This window comes from Fistularia commersonii, chromosome 22 (assembly GCF_037954325.1).
Source record: "Fistularia commersonii isolate RoL2024-O1a breed Wild chromosome 22, RoL_Fcom_v1.0, whole genome shotgun sequence".
NCBI lineage: Eukaryota > Metazoa > Chordata > Actinopteri > Syngnathiformes > Fistulariidae > Fistularia > Fistularia commersonii.
This window is the reverse complement of record NC_141305.1, coordinates 8,572,519-8,597,500: the sequence shown is the minus strand read 5'-3', so window position 1 is coordinate 8,597,500 and position 24,982 is coordinate 8,572,519. Positions and strand designations below refer to the sequence as shown.

General features: G+C 40.3%; 1 protein-coding gene and 1 long non-coding RNA gene across 2 annotated transcripts in view; one reads left to right on the top strand and one right to left on the bottom strand.

The window, feature by feature from the left end:
* Positions 1 to 703, bottom strand: part of LOC147221609 (uncharacterized) — a 3,567-nt gene extending 2,864 nt beyond the window's left edge. Inside the window, exon 1 of the long non-coding RNA XR_015107878.1 lies at positions 508 to 703. This is a non-coding gene — a long non-coding RNA (uncharacterized LOC147221609). The remainder of the gene's footprint in view (positions 1 to 507) is intronic.
* A 15,942-nt stretch (positions 704 to 16,645) lies between these two features.
* On the top strand, positions 16,646 to 24,452 carry nelfb (negative elongation factor complex member B). Its single transcript, XM_086169676.1, has 13 exons — positions 16,646 to 16,869; positions 18,722 to 18,882; positions 18,972 to 19,071; positions 20,441 to 20,671; positions 20,754 to 20,939; positions 21,028 to 21,140; positions 21,234 to 21,336; positions 21,531 to 21,626; positions 21,710 to 21,852; positions 22,010 to 22,116; positions 22,590 to 22,731; positions 22,924 to 23,032; positions 23,806 to 24,452. The coding sequence occupies exons 1-13, from the start codon at positions 16,768 to 16,770 to the stop codon at positions 23,962 to 23,964; spliced, it is 1,752 nt and encodes a 583-aa protein (XP_086025802.1). The 5' UTR covers positions 16,646 to 16,767; the 3' UTR covers positions 23,965 to 24,452.
* Positions 24,453 to 24,982: the final 530 nt, after the last annotated feature.

Sequence of the window (24,982 nt, the reverse complement as noted above, 5' to 3'; positions counted from 1 at the left end):
AGGACATTACATCAAAGTTGGATCAGCCTGGAGTTTGTTTTTACACTTTAATTTTGAGTGTGATTCCTAATCCAGACCTCCATGGGTTGATACAATTGATTTCCATTGATCATTTTTGTGTGATTTTGTTGTCAGCACATTCAACTGTGTAAAGACCAAAGTATTTCATAAGAATATTTCATTAATTTAGATCTAGGATGTGTTTTTTAAGTGTTCCCTTTATTTTTTTGAGCAGCGTATACACACACACACACACACACACACACACACACACACACACACACACACACACACACACACACATATATTATATCAGTGGGTATATACCACAATGATTTGAATTAATAAAGAGGTGGATCAGAGGCATCTATAATAAAAAATGACAATTTTTAATATACATCTATTATATGAAGAACATACAGAACGCCCACTTCTATGTGTGTAAATGGCCAGCTATCAAAATTTTACTCCGGCTCCTTCTCAAAGTCGGTTTCGTGTTTGACATACTTTTCTCTGGCAGCGCGTTCCTCTGACTTCCATCCTCTCACTCCTCCCAAAGCAGAAGGCGCCCCGGTGAGGGCTGGGGGCCCCCCGGCAGCTAGCGCCGGGCCCCTGTCCCAGCTGGTGTGCTGCGGTGGAAGGGCTCGGTTTTGATGTGGGGCCGCAGCAGCTGTCCGCTCCCCCCCGCCCCTTCCTGCTCCGAGCTCTGGTCTGCAGTTCACACCTGATCAACAACGACTGCACTTCACACAGGAATTTTCCATTTTCTATTTTCTGTCACCCTCCAGTCCGCTCCCCACCTCCCCTTCACATACTGGCCCCCAGACCAACGGCAAGACAAGTGGTGCCCTACAACGTGGTAGATGACGATGGTGACACCCACAGCAGCCGGTGACACAACAGCATGCCTGGTATTTCATGCCCTTTCATGATTCAGACTCTGTGAGGGGAGCAGAAAGTTCTAGACCTCTATTGTTAACAAACACATGTAACGGAGGACAAATATAAGGATTGTCGTCATACATCTGTGACCCAAAACTTGTTCAATATAAGCATGACACTAAGCAACGTATTGATGCAAGTTATTTATTTTTACATGTTAACGGTTGTTCTAGTAAGCTGAAATAAGTAAATAAATTATATAGTGTCACAGTATTGCTCTGACATTATTAGCTATGTATGCCAATAGTTCTTAACATGCCGCTCCACTGTGTGTGTGTGTGTGTGTGTATGGGTGCACGTGCCTGTGTGCTGGAGTCTCATGTGTTGCAAATGGAAAAGGTGCTGTGTCATCCATTATACTGATGTGATTGCGGACCGAGCTGTGATCAGTCAACCTCATTGCGAACTCTATATAAGGTGGGCATTTGTTTCTCCTAACCCTAACCTAAGGCTGAACCCTGACCCCAACCCCAACCATAACCATAACCATAACCATAACCATAACCATAATGTCGGATATGCGGCCAGTGACAGTAAAGTGCTTGAAACCACTGCTCACTGGTGTAGCACTGCGATGATCCCACACTTGAACTCACCATACATTGTTTTGTTGTTTTTTTTTTCGCACGTGGAAGGGTGGTGCATATCTTATTTACTTGATCAGAATACTGAAAGAACTTAAATGAAAGTTTAGATAAATCAATTTTTTTCTAAATGTTCGTAGAAATAGCTGAGGCACCAAACTACCCTTTCCTTCTCACTAGGTTTCTTTACATCCGTCTGCATGTTAAAGACATTGATAGTTTTCAAATTTGCTTATTCCGACTCCATTCATGAATGGACGCACTATCGCCTGCATTTTGTCTCAAAGTCTGTCATCGCATACTGTTGGCTGACAACTCATACAACATACATACTAATAAATATGTATCTTAAAAATGAATTTATCTCAATGTTGGGGTGGAACTGCCTCACAGTAAGAGAGTCCCTGATTCGATTCCGACTTTCTGTGAATAGTTGCATGTTTTCCTCGCGTCTGCGTGGGTTTCCTCCGGAATCTCTAGTTTCCTCCCACAGTCCAAAAACATCTAATTTGGTCAGTAGTAGACTATAAATTGCCTTCCTGTGTGAATGAGAGAGAGAATGGTTGTATGTCTCTATTTGTTGCCCTGGGATTGACCGGTCCAGGGTGAGCCTCACGTCTCACCAAATCACAACTGGGATTCGCTGCAGGATAAACAGTATAAATGAATAATATAATTCATATGAAATTATTAATATATACTATAATAACATAAACCATGAATGAATGATTTCTCCTTTCAGTGCACCATAATCACTTTCCCTCAGAACCACAGGGCTAATTCCAAATGGTCTACTTTGCCTCTGTGCTTTATTACGTAATAGAGAATTTGGAAAAAATAAAAAACATTTATCCGCACAATCATCTCCTCTGCTTATCTGCTGTTAGTCAAAGCTTTGTGTTCTAAGAGACTGATCAAGTGATGTGCTGAGTAGATATGGGACGGAGACACCACAACTAAGTCCAGTAGTTGGGGTGTTAGTGTTCATGTCAGTGTCACTGATTCTGGATACTGAGAATTTAGAAATATTAATATTTTTTAATATTATCATTCATAATAATATGGAGTTTTTCTCTCCATTTTTCATGGATCGCATCTTTTTTTGGCCCCTGATTTCAGTTAAACTGGAGATATTAAGACTGATGATTACTTGGGGACTTTTGATTGTTAGTCAGCTCATTTGTAGGTGATTACCTGCTTTTTTTTTTTTTTTGCAAAAATTTTGTGAAAAAAGGCATCCTCCATGATTTTTAAATCATTTATTCCCATTTTACATATGATATTATCTAATGCATTTGAAATATAACAGTTAAATGATCCACCACACAATTTATAACAAAAGTAATGAAGGGATTGTTATCATTACTGTTGTAACAATTGTGGCGGATGCAGTTTGCAAAAATAGATATATACTTGATCTCCCAGGGGTTCTATACCCCACCTTAGAACTCCCCTTTCTTTTATTTTAACTGTGAGCCAGTGAACCCGCCAGGTAGATGAACCTGTGCTTTACCTGGCTGCGACCTCCACACTAACAACCGCTGACCCCTGTCAATCTGTCCTCACCTCTGCCTCTACTGGCCCCTTGCTCCTTCTCCAGCCAATGAGAAGCGTATTCCGGGCTTTGCTAACCGCGGTGCATTGGGCCCCTCAGAAAGCCATCACTCACATGTTCCACTCACATAATGACAGAAACAAACAAGGCCTGGTGTTACTTCGATGAAGAGGAGGGGAATCTGCCATCTCTTCCTGCTGCTACTACTGCTGAGGGTGAAGGCGAGACAAGATGAGTTTTGGTTTCCAACTGAGAGCAGCAGCAGACAGTAACTAATTACATTACTACTGGAGTTTTATAATTTATTACTTGATACCTTTGCTTCACCAGGTTTCAGGGGAGATTATTACACTTTCTTTCCACTGTGTACAGTTTAGCTGACTTTTCAGCTGAATAATAATATAATATAATATAATATGATATAATATAATATAATATGATATAATATAATATAATATAATATAATATAATATAATATAATATAATATAATATAATATAATATAATATAATATAGTATGATATAGTAAACAGGATATAATATAATTAATAAATGGGGTATAATATAATATGATAAATGGGATATAATATAATATAATAAATGGAATATAATGTAATATAATATAATATAATATAATATAATATGATTTGTGTTTTCACTATGCGTTTTATAACTACTTTAAACACCTTTAAGCACAATATGTCAATGAACATTTCCGCAAGTAGCATTTTCATTTCAGGACTTTCGACAAAAGTTTTGTAACAGTATTTATGAAGATGAATCTGCTGTCGATGATGCTGCTGGGTGATTGAAGTTTCTTTAATTGTTTTATGCACCGTAATTCCGTGAAAACACTTCAGGTTGGCATAGCAATCAGCTCTGTTGACCTGAATGAATATTCGCATCCTCCCTCTGCTGAAAGTGGTGGGTCAGACAGACATGGGAAAAAAAACAGCCCACTTCCACGTCAAAGCGTATCTTTTGTGTCTGCTACCCTGTAAAACCAAGATACCACAGGCAGCATTAAGTTGCAGTAAACAAAGGTCCCACCTGAATTGTCTTCCACCGTGTGATCTGCTCTTACATCGTCTCAAAATCAACTCCCCGGTCACTAACAGGGCATATTAGTTCTGTCACAGGGCAACATCTCATTCAGGCAAGTGGTCTCTGTCTTTAGCTTCTCTGATAGCGGCGTTTGATCTTGTTTGCCTGAATGGAAAGCAAACACCGGCGGGGGTCAGAGATGTTTGCGGTAACGCCATTAGCCACTCATTAGGGTCACAAGCATGTGAACTCATGGGGTGATGGCAGTGAAGTGTCAAGCAGGCATTAAGATGCTATTATGGAGTAGATAATTACCTTTTAATTACTGTGCAATTTACTAAAGGAGGTATTTGTAGTGAACGTGTCACCTGCGATAGATGAGTGCCACCACATAACCAATATCAACGTAACAGCACTGGAATTGAAACATTAAATCAATGATGTTACAAAACTTGGTTGGGTCTTTGCTTGCCGTGTCGTGAAAGCCCTCGTCCCTGATCCATTTTCCTTAACTCTTTGATTCTGAAATCTCACCTGCAAACACTGCAAACGAAAAGGTGACCACATGACCTATTGACATTTTGGCTGTCTTTGGCGCTGCCTATAAATGAATCGGCAGGTTCATCTACATTAGCAACAATAAGAGGTCAATCAAATAATGAATTGCTGTCCGCTTCGTGCTGTTTCATACCACGTAACAGTTTTTCATGGATGGATGGATGGATGGATGGATGGATAGATAGATAGATAGATAGATAGATAGATAGATAGATAGATAGATAGATAGATAGATAGATAGATAGATAGATAGATAGATAGATAGATAGATAGATAGATAGATAGATAGATAGATAGATAGAAACATACATACATACATACATACATACATACATGGACAGATAGATAGATGGATGCATTCATACATACATACATACAAACAAATAAACAAGTGTGGGTCTAATTAATTTTAAATGTGTTTATGCAGCTAAACAAGTGGAAGACTGTGGAAAAGAAATGGTAAGATGAAGGTGTCTACAGATCTACAGATGAGGCAATAAGATTCTCTGCACAGAACATGTTTATTGCTGAGCAAGTAATTCAGGCCCACTTGCTAATACTTGGACTTTACATTTTAAGTGTTCGGAATCCATTCAGATGACATATTTTCAATAATTTGTTCAGAAAACCAACACACAAGTCCAGTTCAGTGAACTGCATCCCAAGGTCTATTCAAACCAAAGCAGTTACTGACGCTTCAGATTTATGAATTAACTCACAGGGTATCATCACACATATTGGAAAATAGAATTGTAACATGAGATCTGTCAAATTTATATAACTGGGCTGTGGTTTACGACTTTAGAAATAATGCAAGCTTATATTCTTGGACACATCATGTCTGTAGAAAATTGTCATTATCCGGACATCTTTTCTCTGCTTCTTTGCTCCGTTTTCAGCGGCACCGGCATCACCTTAAGGGCTGTATTGTCGAAGATGTCACCAAAGTTGTCTTATGAGTCGGATGAAATCAGCAAATCAGATGTCAAATGGGTGTTCTTTTATAGCATGTAGATTCTCAGTAGATAGCTCACAGTCTCATATGGACGGTGTATTTCTAACTTAGCTATAAAGTGCAGTTGTCCTTTAAAAATCAAGACATTTGAGTGCACCCTCCCCTCTTTTCTGTTTTGGTAAACAATGGATGATTTCCTGTTATAAACACTATATTATCAAGATAACTATGTGGTTACTTCTTGTGTTGCGTTCTCATTCTTTTCATGTTTTCTGGACCGAACGCCTTATTTTTCAATGTGTCATCTGCTCGCTGCCGCCATGGAGGATGAGCCTCACTCCACATGCAGGGGCTCCTTTTTGACTTAGATGATCTTAATCTTGCGATTGTTTCAGTAGACCTCCATTTTCAAAGCATTTACACTTCCAGACATGCCTGCATGTGCCCAAGAACTTGTATAAAAGTGCCAATATTCCCTTTTTAAGCTTCTTTCAACTTTGCATGGGAGACCTCATGGACCTGATGCACTGTCCAGCCTCGACACTAATAAGTGCTGAAAACAACTTGGAAAAATCAATCAGAGTTGGAATTTTCTACCGAAAATTGCCGTTCTCTTCGCCACAATTCAATGCAATATTTGCCATTTTTTTCTTTTTCATGAAAAGTGAGAATTCTGAAAAGGATTTTTTTTCACAAAGTCCCATCATCCATCGAATTTAACACCCTAGAGTAGTTCAATTCTCTACCACAACGTCCGTTCATAAATCTCTCCATATACTTACTTGAAACTTCTCCAGCGTCCTGGCATTTCCCCCCCTCCTCTTGCTATGTGTTAGTAACACCTTATTCTTTTTTGATGCGTCCTTGTGCAATAGCACCTTTCAACAGCGTGTCTAAGATCTTCAGTTTAAGACTTATCTTTTTGTTATTTGTTGGTGATTTAGTCTCCCTCAGACAACACTCCATCGCACCGTGTTCAGCTGCCCCCTCCCCTCCTTCCAATCACCTTCCATTCTCAGTGTGATTCCTCGTGAGTCACAAGGCCTTTGCCAACAAAACCTTTCCCTCGCCTTTATTTCTAGTATTTACGACTTCTTTAAGTTTACTGGTCCGCCGTGGCTCCAGATTTTGTTCTGATCTGCTCTTGCTTTTAAGGAATGTATTTTTGCAAAGCCAACTCTAATCAACTTTCAAATGATGCTGCATCCGTCAGTCACATTCCTTTCGTAATGTATCCCAGCTGCCTTTGTTGAGCACCCACTTTTCTCCAAGATTTTCAACTGTCAATTATGCTGATAAATATATAATTGCACGATGCATAAAAATGGCCCGTGATGTTACTGTCATGACATAGTTTGCAGTCACAGACTGGAATCGAGCATGAGGTCCGGCACAGACACTTTCCCAGCAAAAACACAGATTCTTATGCTATCATGATTCAGAATTGCTGCTTGTTTTTCTACAAAGAACTCCTCTTTTAACAGCCCATTTGCATTTACTCACTCACTCACTTATACCCTGGAGTATTGGTAATATCGAGACATTTTATCTCGTCAGGCCTGCTAAAGTTCTTTAAATGTGTTGCAGTAATTTGTAGATACGATGTCTTACGTTCCTGCCCACTTGTATAAACCAGCTTATCATTCTACACGGAAGGCCTTGCTTAACTCAATAAATAAAATCAACCTTCCACATTGTGTATATATATATGCGTGTATATATATATATGTGTGTCTGTATATATGTGTGTCTGTATATATACATATACACATACACATATATATATATGTATATATATATATATATATATATACACACACATATATATTTATATACTGTATGTCTGTGTTTATGGACTATCTTTGTGTTACAGTATATCTTATCTGGCAATGCTGCGCCTGCAATTGTCATCTATGCCAATAACTGATGTCAGTCTCTCCGGCGAGTATACTTCTGGATGTGAGAACTTTGTGAGAACCAGGTGCAAACACAAAAATAAAATCTTATTCATTATCCAGCGGGCCAGCACGTTAATACCAGGTGTAAATGGGGTCAAGATGTTCCTGAAGGGCTCGGCTCAGGTTCAGATGGAAGACATCAGCAGACTGGAGGAGCAGTCAACAACCTGGCAGAGATAACGGCCCAGATCTGACAGTGGATACAGTTACATGTCACTTGTGATAGCTGCAGCATTCCTCAGAAAACGTCTGCCTGGACCTCACTTCAGCACCCCTAACCCCACCCCATCCCCCTCCCAGGTTGACAGGCCGAGCGGCAGACACACAGGGGTCCTGTGCAGGGTAAATACATCCCCTTTCCCACAGCTTCTGGTATAGTCCATTCATCAGGTATTGGTGTCACTTTCTATTTAGTACCTGCAAAAAAAAAAGGCAATTTCAACCATTATCATGTGCATTATCATGAACTGTATTCAGTTTCTCCCTATATTTTGATAACAAACACTGTTAATTAAATGAATTAAAAAAAAGACTAAAATGCTGAAGAAGCTGCAAAGAATGTGCAAAGGTAAAAAAGTTTCAGGATAGTAATGGTGCACAGAAAGAACACCACTTCCTCCTTTTTAGATGTAAATGTTGGTTACATGATAACCTTTCAACAGATTTACACAAATACAAGTCTCCCATAAAGTGAAAATATGCAGCACATCAATTACAGCCTTTAAGTTTTCCACAGGTATGAATGGTAGAGTGAACGGTCGCATCGCTCTCTGTCAACTTGCAACTTGTGAGGTTTAAACGCTGTCTCTCCCACCGATCCCTGCTGGGATTGGCTCATTGGACTCAGTCAATCTAGAACGTGTTTCAGCGTGTACAGTCACTTTTTACACAAGTGTTTTTTTTTTTTTTTTTGTGATGGCTTTGGCATACTTCGGCATACTTAGACATTATAAGAATCCCCTCGAAACATTATCTTGATATGTTTTGATAAATACAGTGAATCAGCCACAAATTTAAAATGAAAATGATCTCCGCGTTCTATTGTTGTATCGGCCATAAATGCCACCCGTCATAATGACGAGAGCGAAGACACCATCGTTCCCGGGAGAAAACTGGAAGTCGCCGTTTGACAATTCCGCACATCAGACAGCCATTCTGTCTCCAGAATCCGTGCATTTCACGTCATGTTTTTTAAGCCCCGTAAATTGCAGAAGGGGGAAATAAGCGAGGCAAGCGCTGAAATCCCCACACACACACACTCACCCTTTTTAACACATTCCAGAAGCCACCGATGAATGACATCCTGTGAGGTACTGTATCCGCCGGACCAACCCACCCAGCGCAGATTCTGAACGCCTCAATACACAAGTGCACCTGAACCGTGAAAGGAAGGTGGAAATTAAGTCTACTTTGGAGCATTAAAAAAAGCTTGTGGCTTATCTCCCAGCTGGAACGATGCCCTCCCCTATCTGACACACAAGGAGCCAGGGTAGCAGCCTGAATGGGAAACAACATGGACCTTTACAAAGACCTGTTAGAAACAATTAGTCCTGAGTGCCGGGGTTTTGATTTGACCACTTAATTGTTGGTTCAGGGTTGAGAGAGTGTGTGAGTTGGCTGGGAAGGCCAGGGAGCTGCAAGGCCCCAAGGAAGAGCCCCTGTCACACAATAGCTGCCTTTATTTCACATTCAGCTTTGACAAAGCGGGTGTGCTCCAAACATTTAATCCCACATTCAGACCTGGCAAGAAAAGTAATTCATATTGAAAAGGTGGGCACTACAATGTTTCAGGTGCCTCCCCCCTACCTCAAAGAAAAGAAAAAAATACCCCGACTGCGATGTCTTCTCTATTTTTTTTTTACCCCCTGACATAGGAACAAGGTAGAGGGGAACCTGATCCCTGTCAGGATCACCTCCGAATCCTTCAGTGGCGCGGCTCTCAATGGCCTTGCTTTCTCTCAGACGCCAAATGGACCGGGATACCATTCCTAACTGTAGTGTGTGTGAGTGATGAGTGGCTGACACAAATAACAGCAGGCCGAGCCTGTAAAAGATGGCACCGTGATAAAGGATTACAGGAGCCTCATACCTTCACCTCTTAACACACACCTTTCAGTTCCATACCGAATCCCCTCCGCACCCACCCGCACTTAAATATCACCTGCCCTCCGCTCCTTCCAACAGCCCGGGAAGGCATTCCTTCGTGCAGTTCAAAGAAGATGGTCAGGTTAAAGGGAACGACAGCCAGGCAATCTGTGTAATGACTTTAGTGAAGACACATGAACAATACACATGGACAAGCACAGTGGGGGCCAAAGCCTTCCAGGGGGTGTGTGAGACACATTGGGGGGGGGGTTGCAAGGTGTTTTCCTGAGGTTGGGTTAAATTTAAAAATTAAAAAAAAAAAAATTTGAATAAAGCCTTATTTTGGATTTTATGTTTATAAACAAGTGGGAATGATAAATAATCTCATTCCCCCTAACTAACTTGACTGTTAAAAGCCAGAAGAAGAAATTCAAATTCTCCAAAAACAGGAAAGACTTTATACAGTGAGAGAACATTACCAAGAAATTTCCTAAAACTTAGGGAATTAATTAAATCTTATCAAGAAGGTGTCTTAAAATAGGAAAGAAATTATCTGAAAGTTGCAAAAATACCATAAACATATCCTCTGAAAAAAAATGCAAGAAAAGAAATAGAAAAAAACAGATTGAGGGGTTTTGCATAAAATAACTATACTTAAGTTAAACCCAACCAGTTTACATATCTGTCCATTCTTAGGCTACTTTGCTGACAATTCAACATTAACACCGCTCATCTTTGCTAACTGCTGCAACATTTATTGTCAAATATATAGAATTGGAATATGTTTTGGCAATTCCCTCCAATGCTAGCTTTTGCAAATATTGGTTACACAATATGCTGGGATCTCAGCACTGACACATGCATACCTACAATGGCATGTAAACAAGTTAAATAAGACCAAAACACACCTTCAGCTCTTGGGACACGATGACAATTTATTCAGCCACGGCATCTTAGTATCAAGATTATTTTTGGGAGGATATAAGTAGTATAATAAAAATGCTCATCATTCCAACGGGTTATAAGACAGGAGGCAGTGCTAGAGGTTGCAGAGATGATAATGTTGAGGTTCTCTTTGGATAGGATCAGGAATGAGATAAAATATACTTTATTGATCTTATCAATCCATCAGAGTGAATATATTGGTAGCAGGAATTGGAGCTGCGAGGCAAGAGGTCTAGAGGAAAACCGGAAAGAATATTTATGGACGTAGTGAGAGAGGATATGAAGTTAGCTGGAGTGAGAGAGGAGGATACAGAGAATAAGGTTAGATAGAGAAGGTTTTATTCGCTGTGACGACGCCTGAGGGGAAAAGCAGAGAGAAAAGAAGAGGAAGAATTGTTTAAAATGCCTCAGTCCTGGAGGCTCATATATAGTAAGTTTGAAGCAGTAATACATGTGTAAAAATCATTTATTCATACTTTATATATCTAAATAATATGTGTGTGCGCTGTCGGTGAACACTGTAAAATCCCCTCTATGGCAATCTCCTCCTTGTTTTTTTGACCTGTTTGTACTTTTGCTTTCATCCAATATCATGAGCGCAAGTGGTTGAGTTCTTTATGTGAAGTTAAGTGTTTGTTTTAAAACGAATTGAGTTTATGGGATTACGACAAGTGTCTAAGCGAAACCAAAAGCGTTTTTTTTTTTCTGATGTGACCGATCTCCTCCGGTTACGGCGGTTAAGTGAGACATTTTTATTTTGACTGGCAAATTACTGTGTAAGAGGTTCACATAAACGCAACTCATACCAGCTGCGTTGTCGGGAAACTCGATGCCACCGGAGGCCTTCCTTCTAACCTCCCTCTCCGTTCGCAACAAGAAAGTAAACATTACGTTGCAGCCCTCCTCCACTTCAGCCAGAAGAGGAGACTCCGAGTCGGCTCGCCGGACATCTCAGAGAAGGGCTGAGACAGCTGGTCCTGGAAGCCGAAACACTTCGGCTCACCTGCGTGCCGCATTCTGCCCAAGACACCTTGGAGAAAAGGCGTAAAGCCTTATCGATGCTACTACAGTTTAAATACAGAGCACGCGCCCTGCTCCCGAAAGTCTTGACGTCTGGAATGACTAAGTCTGAAATTAGTTAAGGGAGGATAAATGGTTCTCAGGTCTTCCTGGGTATTCCCTGACATGCAAAGCCATGACACACTGGAAAATTCTGAGAATTGAGTCGAACAGCTCCGTATGAGTGAGGAGGATCAGATGTCTACCAGGCAGTTCAGGGTCAAAGGTAAAGCCCACCATGTTGTACCCACTACTTCTTCCCTTGACAGGAGGATTAGTAAGTTACCAACAATATTTGTGTAATTGTAATGGACCGAAGCGTTTTCAAAAATGAATGTCTTTTACAAATACTCTTGGAATTCTTTTTCAAATGTGTGATATATTCCAATGAAAGCCCAAGTTGTACATTTTTGTATTATGGGAATCATTACATCTGGGATAATTTTACATTTTGCACCATTATCTCTGAATGCTATAACTGACATTGGTTAGAGGCACTAAATCATCGGAACAATGATTTCTAATTCGTTATGTAATTTATGATTGAGATCCTACTCATCGGTAATTACACAATAGGTGTAATCTGTAAGGGTAGAAGTACAACCAATGAAGTACAACACTTTAATAAATATCACTTTGTTGTATTTTTGAGTCCGAAGAACCCGAATGCGTCCACACGGTTTCATCAGGGGGACCATATGCACTTCCAAGGTGCTGCGTTTTCATTCATCAGTGACAACCCTAAATTTCTTCATCACCTCAGTTGGTGGAGAAGGTCACTTCAAAGCAGGGACTCAGTCATAGGGGCAATAGAAGCCCGGGACTGACAAATGCACCAGTTGTAAAACTTAACAAGGTGTGAATGCCCTCTGAGTGCCCCTAGGTCTCCAGTATGCAGAGGCAGACTGTGGTTCACTGTAAAAAAAAAAAAAAAAAAGAAGTTGATTCTGTCCTGGAATTACTTGTATTTTCTGCCAAGGTGAGCAATTTCAGAGAATGCAGGTCAGAGAAGGAAGGTGTGTTTACCCAACATTGAAAGCAAAGACAGTCCAATTTACAGACATTTGCAACTATGATATGGATCTTGTAAACTGCAACAGGCTACGTGGATATTAACTGATGACACCAGAATGGATGAACGAATCTAGAGCAAGAGAACTGACCTGCACTGTCCTTCTATAGAATGAGCGACGAGGGGAGTGCTGATGAACGTTCTCTGGGAATGTTTCAAATGTATACATTAAAAGAAAAAACCTGGCTTCAAAAACTGATGCATAAAATGACAAAGCAAATATAAATATAAATGTTGTCGTTAATTTCGGCCAGGGTCTCTGCTGGGATCCGATTGAGCAGGGTCTACCCAGGTGTATCTGACTCCAGCGACCCATTTCTACTCCCTTCCTGGAAGACCCCAAGTTATTCCCAGATCAGACAGGATATAAAATCCCAACCAGTGTCTTCTTGAATGACAACGGGACCTCCAGTGAGATGAATTGCTGACTGTACTGCAGTGTTTCATATGGGCAGGAGGAGGCAACATCTGCTCAGGATCTTCATCGGGATCTGGTACAATGACAGATTCTGTCCGAGAAATGATAGATTTGAAAACGGACAGCAGCCTGAAAGCTCTCAATTCTACCTTTTGCTCCTCTTCAGCTATAGTGTACAGGACTGTCCCAGAAAATAAGAATATTGTGATAAAGTTCTTTATCTTCTGTAATGCAATTACAAAAACAAAAATGTCATACATTCTGGATTCATTACAAATCAACTGAAATATTGCCAGCCTTTTATTATTTCAATATTGCTGATTATGGCTTACATCTTAAGAAAACTCAAAAATCCTATCTCAAAATATTAGAATATCATGAAAAAGTAATTTTTGTTTTTTCAATTGCATCACAGGAGATAAAGAACTTTATCACAATATTCTAATTTTCTGAGACAGTCCTGTAGTGTCTCAGACAAGTATGTTCACCTACCAGTCTATGCCAAGGCTGCTTAAGAGCTCTACAGACACAAAATTCAGTAAAATGTCATTAAGTACAGATGCATAAACAGTTCCACATATCCTATTTTGTAAATGGAAAATATATAGACAATGCCATCTGAGGTCGTATAAAAGTTTGCAAGCACTGTTGCGTACGGACACATAATAGGTTCCAAACGTTGCACATATAAGCAGTTACACACGTTGTCATTTTTAGGCATGTAAAATGTCACAAAAGTTACAGTCAACACAAAAAGATGACAGGGATCTACAGTTGTCAGAAATGTTGCAAAGGGTGGCATCAACTTGTGTCAACAACATTGGATGTTTATGTGCTTTGGCTCAGTTTTGGGGGGGGACTTTTTTTTTTTTTTTACAGTGTAGGTGGTGTTGGGGGAGGGGTGAGTGTTTGGATAAGAAACATCAGGTGGCTGCTTGGAACGCTGGGCATGGACGCTTCTGATTTATCTGTGCATTTCCGAATTATGTTGCTGACCTCTTCACCTCCCTGCCATTTGTGTCAACCCCCAAAGTTCTGTTCGGGCAATCACACTCCCAGCCACCCACCCACACACACACCCACCCACACACACATACATACACATTTTCACCTACAGCGTTTCAGCTGACACGCATGTGAACTCGGTAAAAAACGCCATTATAACTGCGATTGGCCGTATAAGAAGGAGGTCATCAAACAGGTCTTTTAAATAAAAGGGAAAAATGTTATTAACATTGTTAATATACTTTGTGATGATATGTTACTTGATGATAGTGTGTTGATGACTATAAAGGTCAAAGATCAGATAATCTATTACTGATCTGATTATTTTCTTTTATGCTTTGTCCAGTCATTGTGAAAAAGTGTTGAGAGAAACGTGCCACAAATGAATATGCACATTAATATTGCAGAAATGCATTCAGGACAGGGGAGCAGGAATTCTGTTGCTATGTTTGACTGCCTTACCTATCAACTTTGGACTATGGCGCAACCTAGTGTTTATGAAGGGACACTACCCTAAAGGGAGTTTAGTGAAGGTGAATTACTTATTTTATACAGTGTACATGATTGAACATTAGAAAATATTTGATTATAAAGACTGATCGTATTTGCAGCTGGCTTACTTCATTTACTTGACTCGAAAATTTAATGAAACTGTGCATTTTTCTCTTTTACAGCTTATGCATTTATTGTTGTGCTTTGAAACTACAGTAAATATAAAGATCTGCGTCATTGCCACAGTCAAAATCATGACACAGTGCTGATGGGTGTCAGTAACTTGATTCTTAGTTCTACATTTCCTACTTCATCATCCTCAGCACTTATTTTTCTTTATCACATTTTGTTGTAAATTGAGACAGGATTAGTTTTAAAAGTATGATGATAAAATAGAATATTATATGTTTGCCTTATAAGCGCAGAGATTAAATGACCTAGCAGTGGATAGAAAAAGTGATATTTGACCTACAACAACTACAAGCAGTAAAGTGGAAAATCTACATGAAGGCAGTCATGACAATAAAAGTGAAACTTGTGCCGTTTGAAATGAGATGAGGTGAGATGTACTTCAATGATTTGTTTAGCAGCAGCAGCAAGATATACTGTACAAGGACAAGACAGTGACAAACTAGCAAAAAATACAAGTAAAATAAATAAATAAACTCTGAAGTGTAAAAGTATAAAGTAATAATCCAAAAAAAGTCTCTCCATATTTACAAACAAACAGGAATAAATAATGTGCAAAGTGGCAGTGTGAGTTATTGTATGGGGTTATGGCATAAGGTGGGAAAGATTTACTGTGTCTTTCCGTTTGTTGGTTTGTTGGAGAGGGTGGTCCGGGTTGTCCATGATGGATATTTGAGTAGCTATCCAATTTTACTTTTCATACTTGAAGTGTTTTATTCCTGACGATATACTTTTTCCTCACTTTCACTTTGGCTGGAGCAAAAACTTAAATGTTTCATCCTCCACTGGTAGTGGGACCTAGAGACAGGGAGGCAGTCTTCCCTTGTGTTTTTTTTTTTTATTTTTTTTTTTTATTATCTAACCAAGGCTAATACCTTATTGCAAAAGATAATAAAAGCTAAGAGACATGCTTTACTTTTTTTATTAAGCTAGAAAGGAAAAAAACGTGCACATCTGTTGCCCAGTTAGGGATGGGTGCTGGTCCAAAAGAAATCGACTGAATAAAGGTTTGAAAAAAATCTTCAAACATAGGCTCTTCCTCAGACGTCTGAGGAAGAGCTCAAAACGCCATGCAGGAATAGTTTTTTTTGCACTATATGTAGAATAAATTACCTTTATTTTTGGAGCACTTTTGGTTAGAGGATTTTTTCAAACCTCACACCTGTTTTTATTGACGGATGTACTTTAGTACTGCTACAAGGTACTTTCAATAATTATTGAAAAAAGGTATAGAAATACCCTATGTGTGCTATATCCAGGATGTATTTTCCTAATAAATGTTCAAAAAAACAGTTTTGCATAATAGCATGAACATGTTACTCCTATTATTCCTATTCCTAAAGCGGGTTGCTCATACGGTTCCACTTTAAAAAACACCTGTTCATAAAAAGCCATGATCACAAATGTGATGAAAAATCCCACACTATGCCAGTATATTAAACCACAGTCCTTGGGATCCCCAGCTGACTTTGTATTTGCATTACAGTTTGATAGTAAACAAAAAGAAAAAAAGAAAAAAAAAGATTTTTTTCTTTAAAAATGAAAATAATTTCTTATGAGAAAACGAGATCTTTCAAACCAAATGGATATTTTTTTAGATTACATATAATCGTGGAGTTGGCATAGTAACCATCAGTGTAGTGGTTTCTACGCGGACACTAGAGGTGAGCACTCATACATTTTAGCAGGAATCAGCTGGCGGAACTGAATGCTAGGCGGAACCTTTAGCTCGCCCTTGTTTCCGATGGACTATTTACACAGTAACGCCACCGGACGTTTGTTTCGACGGGGTGAACAGGCTGCTGGAGGACCGTTCCATTGCCGGCGAATAGTTGTGTACCCTTAAATTCACATGTTTGCATCTTTTTATTTTTGAGCCCTGAAACGGATGGTATACAGAAACCAAGATGTTCGCGGGTCTTCCCGAGCTGGGGATAGCGAACGGCGAGGACCTGAAGGAAACTCTCACCAACTGCACGGAGCCCCTGAAGGCTATTGATCAGTTTCAGGTGAGGCCGATAGGCGCCAAATATTCTGAGCTGTCGGTACGTTTCCGAAAATCTGCCTCGTAAAACGGTTTTCTCCGCCGGCCTTGTATTCCTCGTTTGCTCTTTCCAAGCGTATGCTAGCAATACCAATGAAGATGAACGTAAGAACGAGGAAACACTGAAATTACAGTATGCAGCCAGTGAAGGAGTATCGTGTGGTATTTGTTGGTAGTGTTGGATGTTAGCATTTTCAGTGGGGTAGAAACACCTCTCATGTCAGAAGTAGTCGTTGGGGGGAAAAAAGTTCACAAATTACGGGCTCATGTTCTATAGTGTCACACTTTACTTGGAAATATTAAAGTCCTCCAATGCTACTACTTCTTACCAGCACACTGATGTAGTCCATATCTTTCTTTACAAAGGTCAGAAAAAACAAAGTGCTGGGAAGGGAATTCTCTAATTGCTGTATAAACATTCCAGCAAAACAATTAGAGTAATTCTAGAAACTATAGAATCATTCTGAACTACAGTATATGAATACCTTTTGCAATATAAGTTAAGTATTTTGAACGTGGCCACCAGGGGGCGACAGCACCGACCAACAATCGGTCTTCTGTGTAGAGTTTAAGGAATATGGACTTACTGCTGACATGGTAAGAGTTTGTAGTCTGTTAGGAGCGTCACATTATCATAATTTCAGTTCATCTTATAACCAAATGTAATGTAAAATAACTTGGGCATGCTAAATGAGTGGTCGTAGGTTTTGTCATAGCGCACAGTCTTAACAGTTACACATGAGAAGTACACATAGTGAGCAAACTACGGCCCGCGGGCCACATCCAGCCCGTTGGTCTTTTTAATCCGGCCTGTCAAAGATTGGTACAGAATTCGTACTTGACGTGAATGATTGATTATTGGATCAATGAGTGTGAGAGCTGAAACAGGAGATTATTTCATTTTTGGGGCTACTTGAGAATTTTCCTGAGCTGAATGACACAGATTTGCCTTGTGATTCGGCCTGTACTGTTGACATGCTGACACACATGAATGAGCTGGACCCGAAGCTACAAGGGAAAAACCGGTTTGTGCATGAAATGCAAGCAAACGTCAAAGCTTTCAAAACCAAGCTGGTTTTATTTTCAAAGCAAAAGTCAGACAATGTTTAGACAAATGTCCGCCGAGTCTGATATGTACTGTAAACAAATGGGTTTTGTTTTTTTATATGTATTGTATCTTGTGCTGACCCAGCCTGTCTGTCAGATATTAAAAGTCAATGCGGCCCCTGAGTCAAAAAGTTTGCCCACAGCTGGGTTAGGATTTGGCTTCCACTAATGGTTTGGTTGGTCTTATGCAGACTGATAAGCATCATGTTAAAATGTATTATTATTTGGTTATTTGTTATTAATAAACTATAATTTATTATTAATAAACTATAATAAATATACTGTAAGGGTATAAGGAAAACCTAAAAAAGGGGGCGTTTGCTTAAAATTTCTATAAATTTGTATCTAAAGATCAGCAAAAAGTACCTCAAAATTAGTAAGAAATTGGCAGTAATGTGGATTGGACATTTGGCACCCATTTATAAGCAGATGCAATGATATTTATTAAGATTAAGATAAGACGGCTCAAATATTGTAAAAAAATTTTCTCTATCACCCAGACCTGGAAAGAGTAAAGTCAGGTTTACACAAGAATTATGAAGGGGTATGGCAAAGAGTCAGCCTTTTTATTAATTAAACTAGTTACAAATAAATTCAATTTTTCTTGATAATTTATGTACTTGGTTGAGAATGTAATTGTAACATTTTTGGCCAATTGATCACCATACGCATCGCTCCTAATTAATCCTTGCTCTTTTGCTCACCTGTAGATCGAGAATGGCATCCTGCTGCCCACCCTCCAGTCAGCACTTCCTTTTTTGGACCTCCACGGAACCCCTCGCCTGGAGTTCCACCAGTCGGTGTTCGACGAGCTGCGAGAGAAGCTGATGGAGCGTGTGGCCACCATTGCTGAAGGCAAGGATGAGGATAGGTGAGTCACCGCTGGGTTTTGACCCTGATTGGTCTCCTGAGGATCTGCCTAAAAGTATTTACTGTGTTTATTTATTTTATTTCATACAGATATGGAAAGCTGCAGGAGCTGTTGGAGAAGAGCTTCCCACTTGTCAAAATGCCCTCCATTCAACCTGTGGTAATGCAGGTGCTCAAACATTTGCCCAAGGCAAGTCTTTAGTACTGATGGATTTCTTTTTAAGATGCATGAAACTGAAAATATTAGAGATGACATATTAGCTCTGAGAGCGCACGCTACAGATCAACAGTCTAAAATCTTAAATAGTCTTAAATAGTGCAATTTTTCATCTTAATACATTTGTTATATTTATGTGTGAAAAATATTGTTGCATATATTTAATTTATGTAGTGACTATATTTACAAAAATTGCCAGAAACAAATGGTTATAGAAAGGTTGCTTTTAAGCTGGAAATTTTTCAAACACAACCCAATATTTGTCAGAGGTCTCACAAAATGGGCAGTTTTTAAAAGAAATGCTGTTATATTGTTAATCACAGTAACTTTACAATGGTAATGCTAGTTTATAGTTTAAAGTATTGTGAATATCCAGTGAAAACAGATGAAAACACTAGTGAGGCAAAAGTTGAATTTATTTACATTTTTATTCCATGCAGGGATTTTTGTAGCGCTCTTTATTGTGGTATTAATTCCAGTAGTAATAGGATACAATACATGGAACACACCAGAGGGTAATGCCATCATTAAACTGTCAGTGAGTCGCCCCCCACAAATCAGCAAAGTAGAAATTAACTTAAAAATTCCAGTATGTATGTAACAAAGTGGCAAGGAGTTATCAAAAATGGCAAGAAATGACCAAAAACACTCAGGAAATAACTCAAATTGAACAGAACATTACCTAACAGTATACCAGGAATTACAGTAACTTCCAAATAGTTACTTTTAAAAGTTGCAAAAATTGACATTAAAAAGAAAATGGCGAAAACAAGAGGGTTTACATTTTTTAAGAATTTCCAATATTAGAAAACGAAATACATAGCTTAAAAAATAAACGGAACACTAGAATAACACATCCTTAATCTGAATGAATGAAACATTCTTATTAAATACTTTGTTCTTTACATAGTTGAATGTGCTGGCAACAAAATCACACAAAAATTATCAACGGAAATCAAATTTATTAACCAATGGAGTTCTGGATTTGGAGTCACACTCAAAATTAAAGTGGAAAAACACTACAGGCTGATCCAACTTTGATGTAATGTCCTTAAAGTAAGCCAACGTGAATCAGCGTTGCTTCCAAAGTGGACAGATTGATTTCACAGAAGTGTGATTGACTTGGAGTTACATTGTGTTTTTTAAGTGTTTCACTTATGGTTTTTTAGCAGTATGGTTTAACAAGTCTGGCTATTGATAGAATATCAATACATTTTAATATGTCAGTGATTTATATGTGACATGTATTTTTTCCTCCCAAAGCAATGATAGTTACATATATGGTTGTGGAAAAACTGGACCTCAGGTGATTATTTCCTTATTAACGTATTTTTCCCTTCAGGTTCCAGAGAAGAAGCTGAAGATGGTGATGGCAGACAAGGAGCTCTACAAGGTGTGTGCTGTGGAGGTGAAGCGTCAGATCTGGCAGGACAACCAGGCCCTGTTCGGGGACGAGGTGTCTCCACTACTGAAGCAGTACATTGTGGAGAAGGAGGCAGCTCTGTTCAGCAGCGACCTCTCCATCCTGCACAACTTCTTCAGCCCCTCTCCAAAGACGCGACGTCAGGGCGAGGTAGATAACAGTTGAGTCGGAAATGCTCCCAACGCAGGAGCCTGTGCTTTTAACGCTGTGGTTTTTTGTTTGGCCCCGGCAGGTGGTCCTCCAGCTCACCCAGATGATCGGAAAGAACGTAAAGCTCTATGACATGGTGCTGCAGTTCCTGCGAACGCTCTTCCTGCGAACAAGAAACGTGCACTACTGCACACTGAGGGCTGAACTGCTGATGTCCCTCCATGACCTCGACATCAGTGAGATCTGCTCAGTGGACCCCTGCCATAAAGTGAGATATAAGGCTTCCCGCAGAATGCATGTCTGTGGCTCCGCAGCCTTTCGTGTTTCGGTAAGAGGACTTGTCTTTGTTGGGATAGTTCACCTGGTGTTTAGATGCCTGCATCCGTGAGAAGTTTGTTGACGGCAAGCGAGCCAGGGAACTGCAGGGCTTCCTGGACGGTGTGAAGAAAGGACAAGAGCAAGTCCTCGGGTGAGAGTCGAGGCGCCCTCCGACTAGCCTTTTTGGGAAATGAGGCACAGGATTGATGGAGGGTTAAGCGTCTTATCACTCCATTTCTTTCAGGGACTTGTCCATGATCCTGTGCGATCCATTCGCTTGTAACACCCTGGTGCTGAGTATCATGAGGAACCTGCAGGAACTTCTGAGTCAGGATGCCTTGCCCAGGGTGAGCACAGAAACAACCACCAATGCGTGTTAAAAATAATCAAAACTATCTCATTACAAAGGTGGACTTTTTCTGAAAAGTCAGCAATGAAATTCTCAAAGTACAACACATTCCGCGGAAACAGAAACTTAACTATAACGTGAAACTCTCCACTGTATTAAGTGTCTCTTGTGTGTTTGTGTCTGTGTAATCAGGACAGCCCAGACCTGATGCTTCTGCTGAGGATGCTATCTCTGGGTCAGGGAGCGTGGGACATGATTGACAGCCAGGTCTTCAAAGAGCCTCGTTTGGTATGAACAGTCTCGCGTCAGACACCCAGTCGCCTTCAGCAGATGTGCACGGTTGTGGTGGATAAACAGTCGTGCATCCTTAGGATTTGGAGGTCATGACCCGCTTTCTGCCTGCCATGATGTCAGTGGTGGTGGACGATCACACTTTCAATGTGGAACAGAAGCTTCCCAGTGAGGAGAAGAGCTCGCTGTCATACCCCACCACCCTGCCAGATGCTTTCAACAGGTGACCCCCTGCATCCTCAAATAGTTTTCCCTTTCAGCGCTTGTCCAGAAAGTTGTGTGCACAACAGGGGGTTTTCCGCCACAGCCTCATTTCCCTGTTTTTCCCTCATTTTCTGACAATCTAACAAAGATGATGACTGATGGCCTGCCTCCTTCAGGTACCTGCAGGACAATAGGGTGGCCTGTGAAATGGGTCTCTACTACGTCCTTCACATAGCCAAACTGAGAAACAAGAATGCCTTGCAGAGGTTACTGCCTGCCCTGGGTGAGGCTCTCCTGCCTTCAGTCTTCATCAAACATCAGCTAGATTGCAATGACTCTCTTACATTTTCCGATAAAACAGGTTGTAGGTATAAGTGTAACCTTCGCACAGTGCTTCGGTCGAATAAAATATACCTGTGAACCGTAACTATCAACAAGGCGTAACACACTAATCTGGAGTAGCTGAAAGCTCTTGTGTGCCAAGTACTACAAAAACAAAACATTGACAGCATGAAGGATGTCGTTCCTAAACCCACAAACATCGTGTTTGCAATTTAGAGCCTAGGTCTGCGCTCTAATGGTGCTGGGCCAGACTAGCCTACTGCCGTGCCCTTTTACACCAACAAAAAATATTTATTCACATGAGTCACGACTAGTATGAGGGATGTCACATTAAGTACCGTGTTTCATGGGTTGTAAAGGTTTTATAGCAGTGTTGTCGCTATTGTAAGCAATGTATTTGTCCTCCTCCATCAGTGGAGACCTACAATGACATGGCCTTCGGGGACATCTTCCTGCACCTGCTAACGGGACACCTCACGCTGCTCTCTGATGAATTCGGAACCGAAGATTTCTGCTCTGTTGTCTTTGATGGCTTCCTCTTGACGTCTTTCTCAAGGTGCGAATAACCGTCAGAGAGCAACGCCACAAATCAACTTTACTCTTGTTTCCTCTTAACTAAATCATCTGTCAGCTTGAATTACTTTGCTGTATAGCTGACAGTCAAGGCTAACCGTTTAATAAACCATGAGAAGGACATACCAACTGGTTCAGAGGCCTGAGAACGAGTCAATCTTTTCTATTGTTGCAGCAAAGAGAATGTCCACAGACACACCCTTCGCATGTTGGTGCACCTCCACCACAAAGTGCTGCCCTCCTACATGGAGACCTTGGTGAAGACCCTCGAACCCCCAAAACAGGTGAGCTTGTGCCTTAGTCTTTCCTGCGTAAAATGCACTGATCAATAGAATCACTCAACTCTCAACAGCTATACCGTAACCTGTGTTCGCCTAAATAAAAGTTCAATATCACTTGGTGGATCTATTTTTCATCTCCAGAGTAATAGTGAGATACATTCACTTAAGACTTTGATTAGACGATTAGAATGGCTGCAAACCACACACTTGTGTGGACACAGCTGGCTAAACTGGCAACCAACCAGATTTAAGTGAACTTGGTTAATCTTTAACGATAAATGTAGATGGTTGCTCGTACTTCAGGCTCTCTCTCAGTTATTGGCCAGTCTTTGTCTTAAATTTGCCCCTTTAATTCTCAGACAGGCCAATAGCTACTGGATTTGCAGATTGAAATTCAATCGAAATTGACAAATTTGTCCTGGAGCTGAGACAATTTTGTCTCAACTTACTATTTAATACTTTAGGAATCATTCCTTTCTCACTGTATATCTTCACTGCTTCTTATAACACCACATATCTTTGTATGCAATTTTTTTTTTTTTTTTTTTGAGTCAGCATTGTCTGGCTTCCTTTTTTGTCTTTGTTTTAAACTGGAAAATCATTGTCTAAACCCGACCAGCCATATCTGTCATATACGCTAACAACTTGTACTGAAAAAGAACAAGATCTGGCGTGTGTGCATGCGTGTGCGCGCATTATGTGGAGCACTTGATGATTGCACGTTACTACTCTTTTTTTTTTTTTTTTTTTTTTTCCCCTTGGGTCATTGACCACAGAGCAGCGAGCCGGTGAAGGAGCTGTACACCCAGCTGATAGAGGTGCTTGAGGCCCAGAAGAAGAGCCCCCCTGCTCCAGAAGAAACTCCATCCCTGGATCTTGGGCTGCATCCCGTGACTGTACCCACAACCACTTCCACCCCCACCACACCCCTCTGAGCAGCCATGGGGGCAAGAGGGGGTTCTTAATCCGTGAACTGAATGTTAACAGTAAATATTCTGAAAGATTGGACGTTTTACATTTCTGCTTGTTGTCTGACCCTTGTGAAGGTTAAGTTGCTTTGGATGTTGTTTCTGAGAAGGTCTTCCAGTTTTGTTTCTTGTTTTTTTTTTTTCTGTTTTTTTATTTAAGGGAAAGAAGATTTTTCAAACATACACTATCTTTCATTGACATCTGAATATACAGTATTTTCATAAGTAGGCTGTCTTATCAGAATCAGGTCAGTAGTGTAAGAAACATGTAAATAAATGATTATTAAGAAATAAAGCTGTGTTATAGTTTTTCAGATAGTAATGCATGTAAGTATGGATAGATTCTGATCACTTGCAAAGAAAAAAAAATGATTGGGAGTTCCATGCTGGCTAAACTACACCTAAAACTAATGCTCTGTTTACTATAATCTACATACAAATCCTTATAGTAAAGTAAACCCACCTCTTAGCCCAAACCAGAGGCAGCATGTCTGCACTGCTGGCTGTCTCCATGATGGTCCTGTATAAATCATGCCTGGTTAACACTCGGCGGATTACTTCCCAGTTCACTGGAACACTTGGGCTTGTCTCTGGCATTCTTCCACTTCCTCATATACAGCATAATTTCTTTTGAAATGCCAACTGCTTGCTGGTGGGACAATGGTGCTTGCTGCTTGTCATGGCTGAGGAAACTCAGCAACTGCCTTCAGTAACTGGTCTTGTCGCCAGCGAAAGCAACCATCTCTCAGGGCATGTGCTCAGAATGTGCTCAAGTGTTCCTCTCTCTGAGCAGAGAGGGCAAGACGGGGTATCAGATTTGTGGCTGGGCTTGGGAGGGTGTCATACCAGGATGCAAGAAGAAATTGGTACACTGGGGCCCTGCTTGCCAGATGTCATTGCAAGTAAGTTCCAATACACCTTTCAATTTCATCCATGTCCCCTGATGTTGCATGCCTGTCATGCTACTTGTTCTTGTTTCCTTCAC

What these genes read in the sequence shown, in the direction of transcription:
- nelfb (XM_086169676.1), top strand. Translation starts at nt 16,768, where the DNA reads ATGTTCGCGGGTCTTCCCGAGCTGGGGATAGCGAACGGCGAGGACCTG. An exon ending in AGACGCGACGTCAGGGCGAG is followed by an intron (nt 20,672 to 20,753) that starts GTAGATAACAGT and finishes TGGCCCCGGCAG; the next exon opens with GTGGTCCTCCAGCTCACCCA. An exon ending in GAGGTTACTGCCTGCCCTGG is followed by an intron (nt 22,117 to 22,589) that starts GTGAGGCTCTCC and finishes CTCCTCCATCAG; the next exon opens with TGGAGACCTACAATGACATG.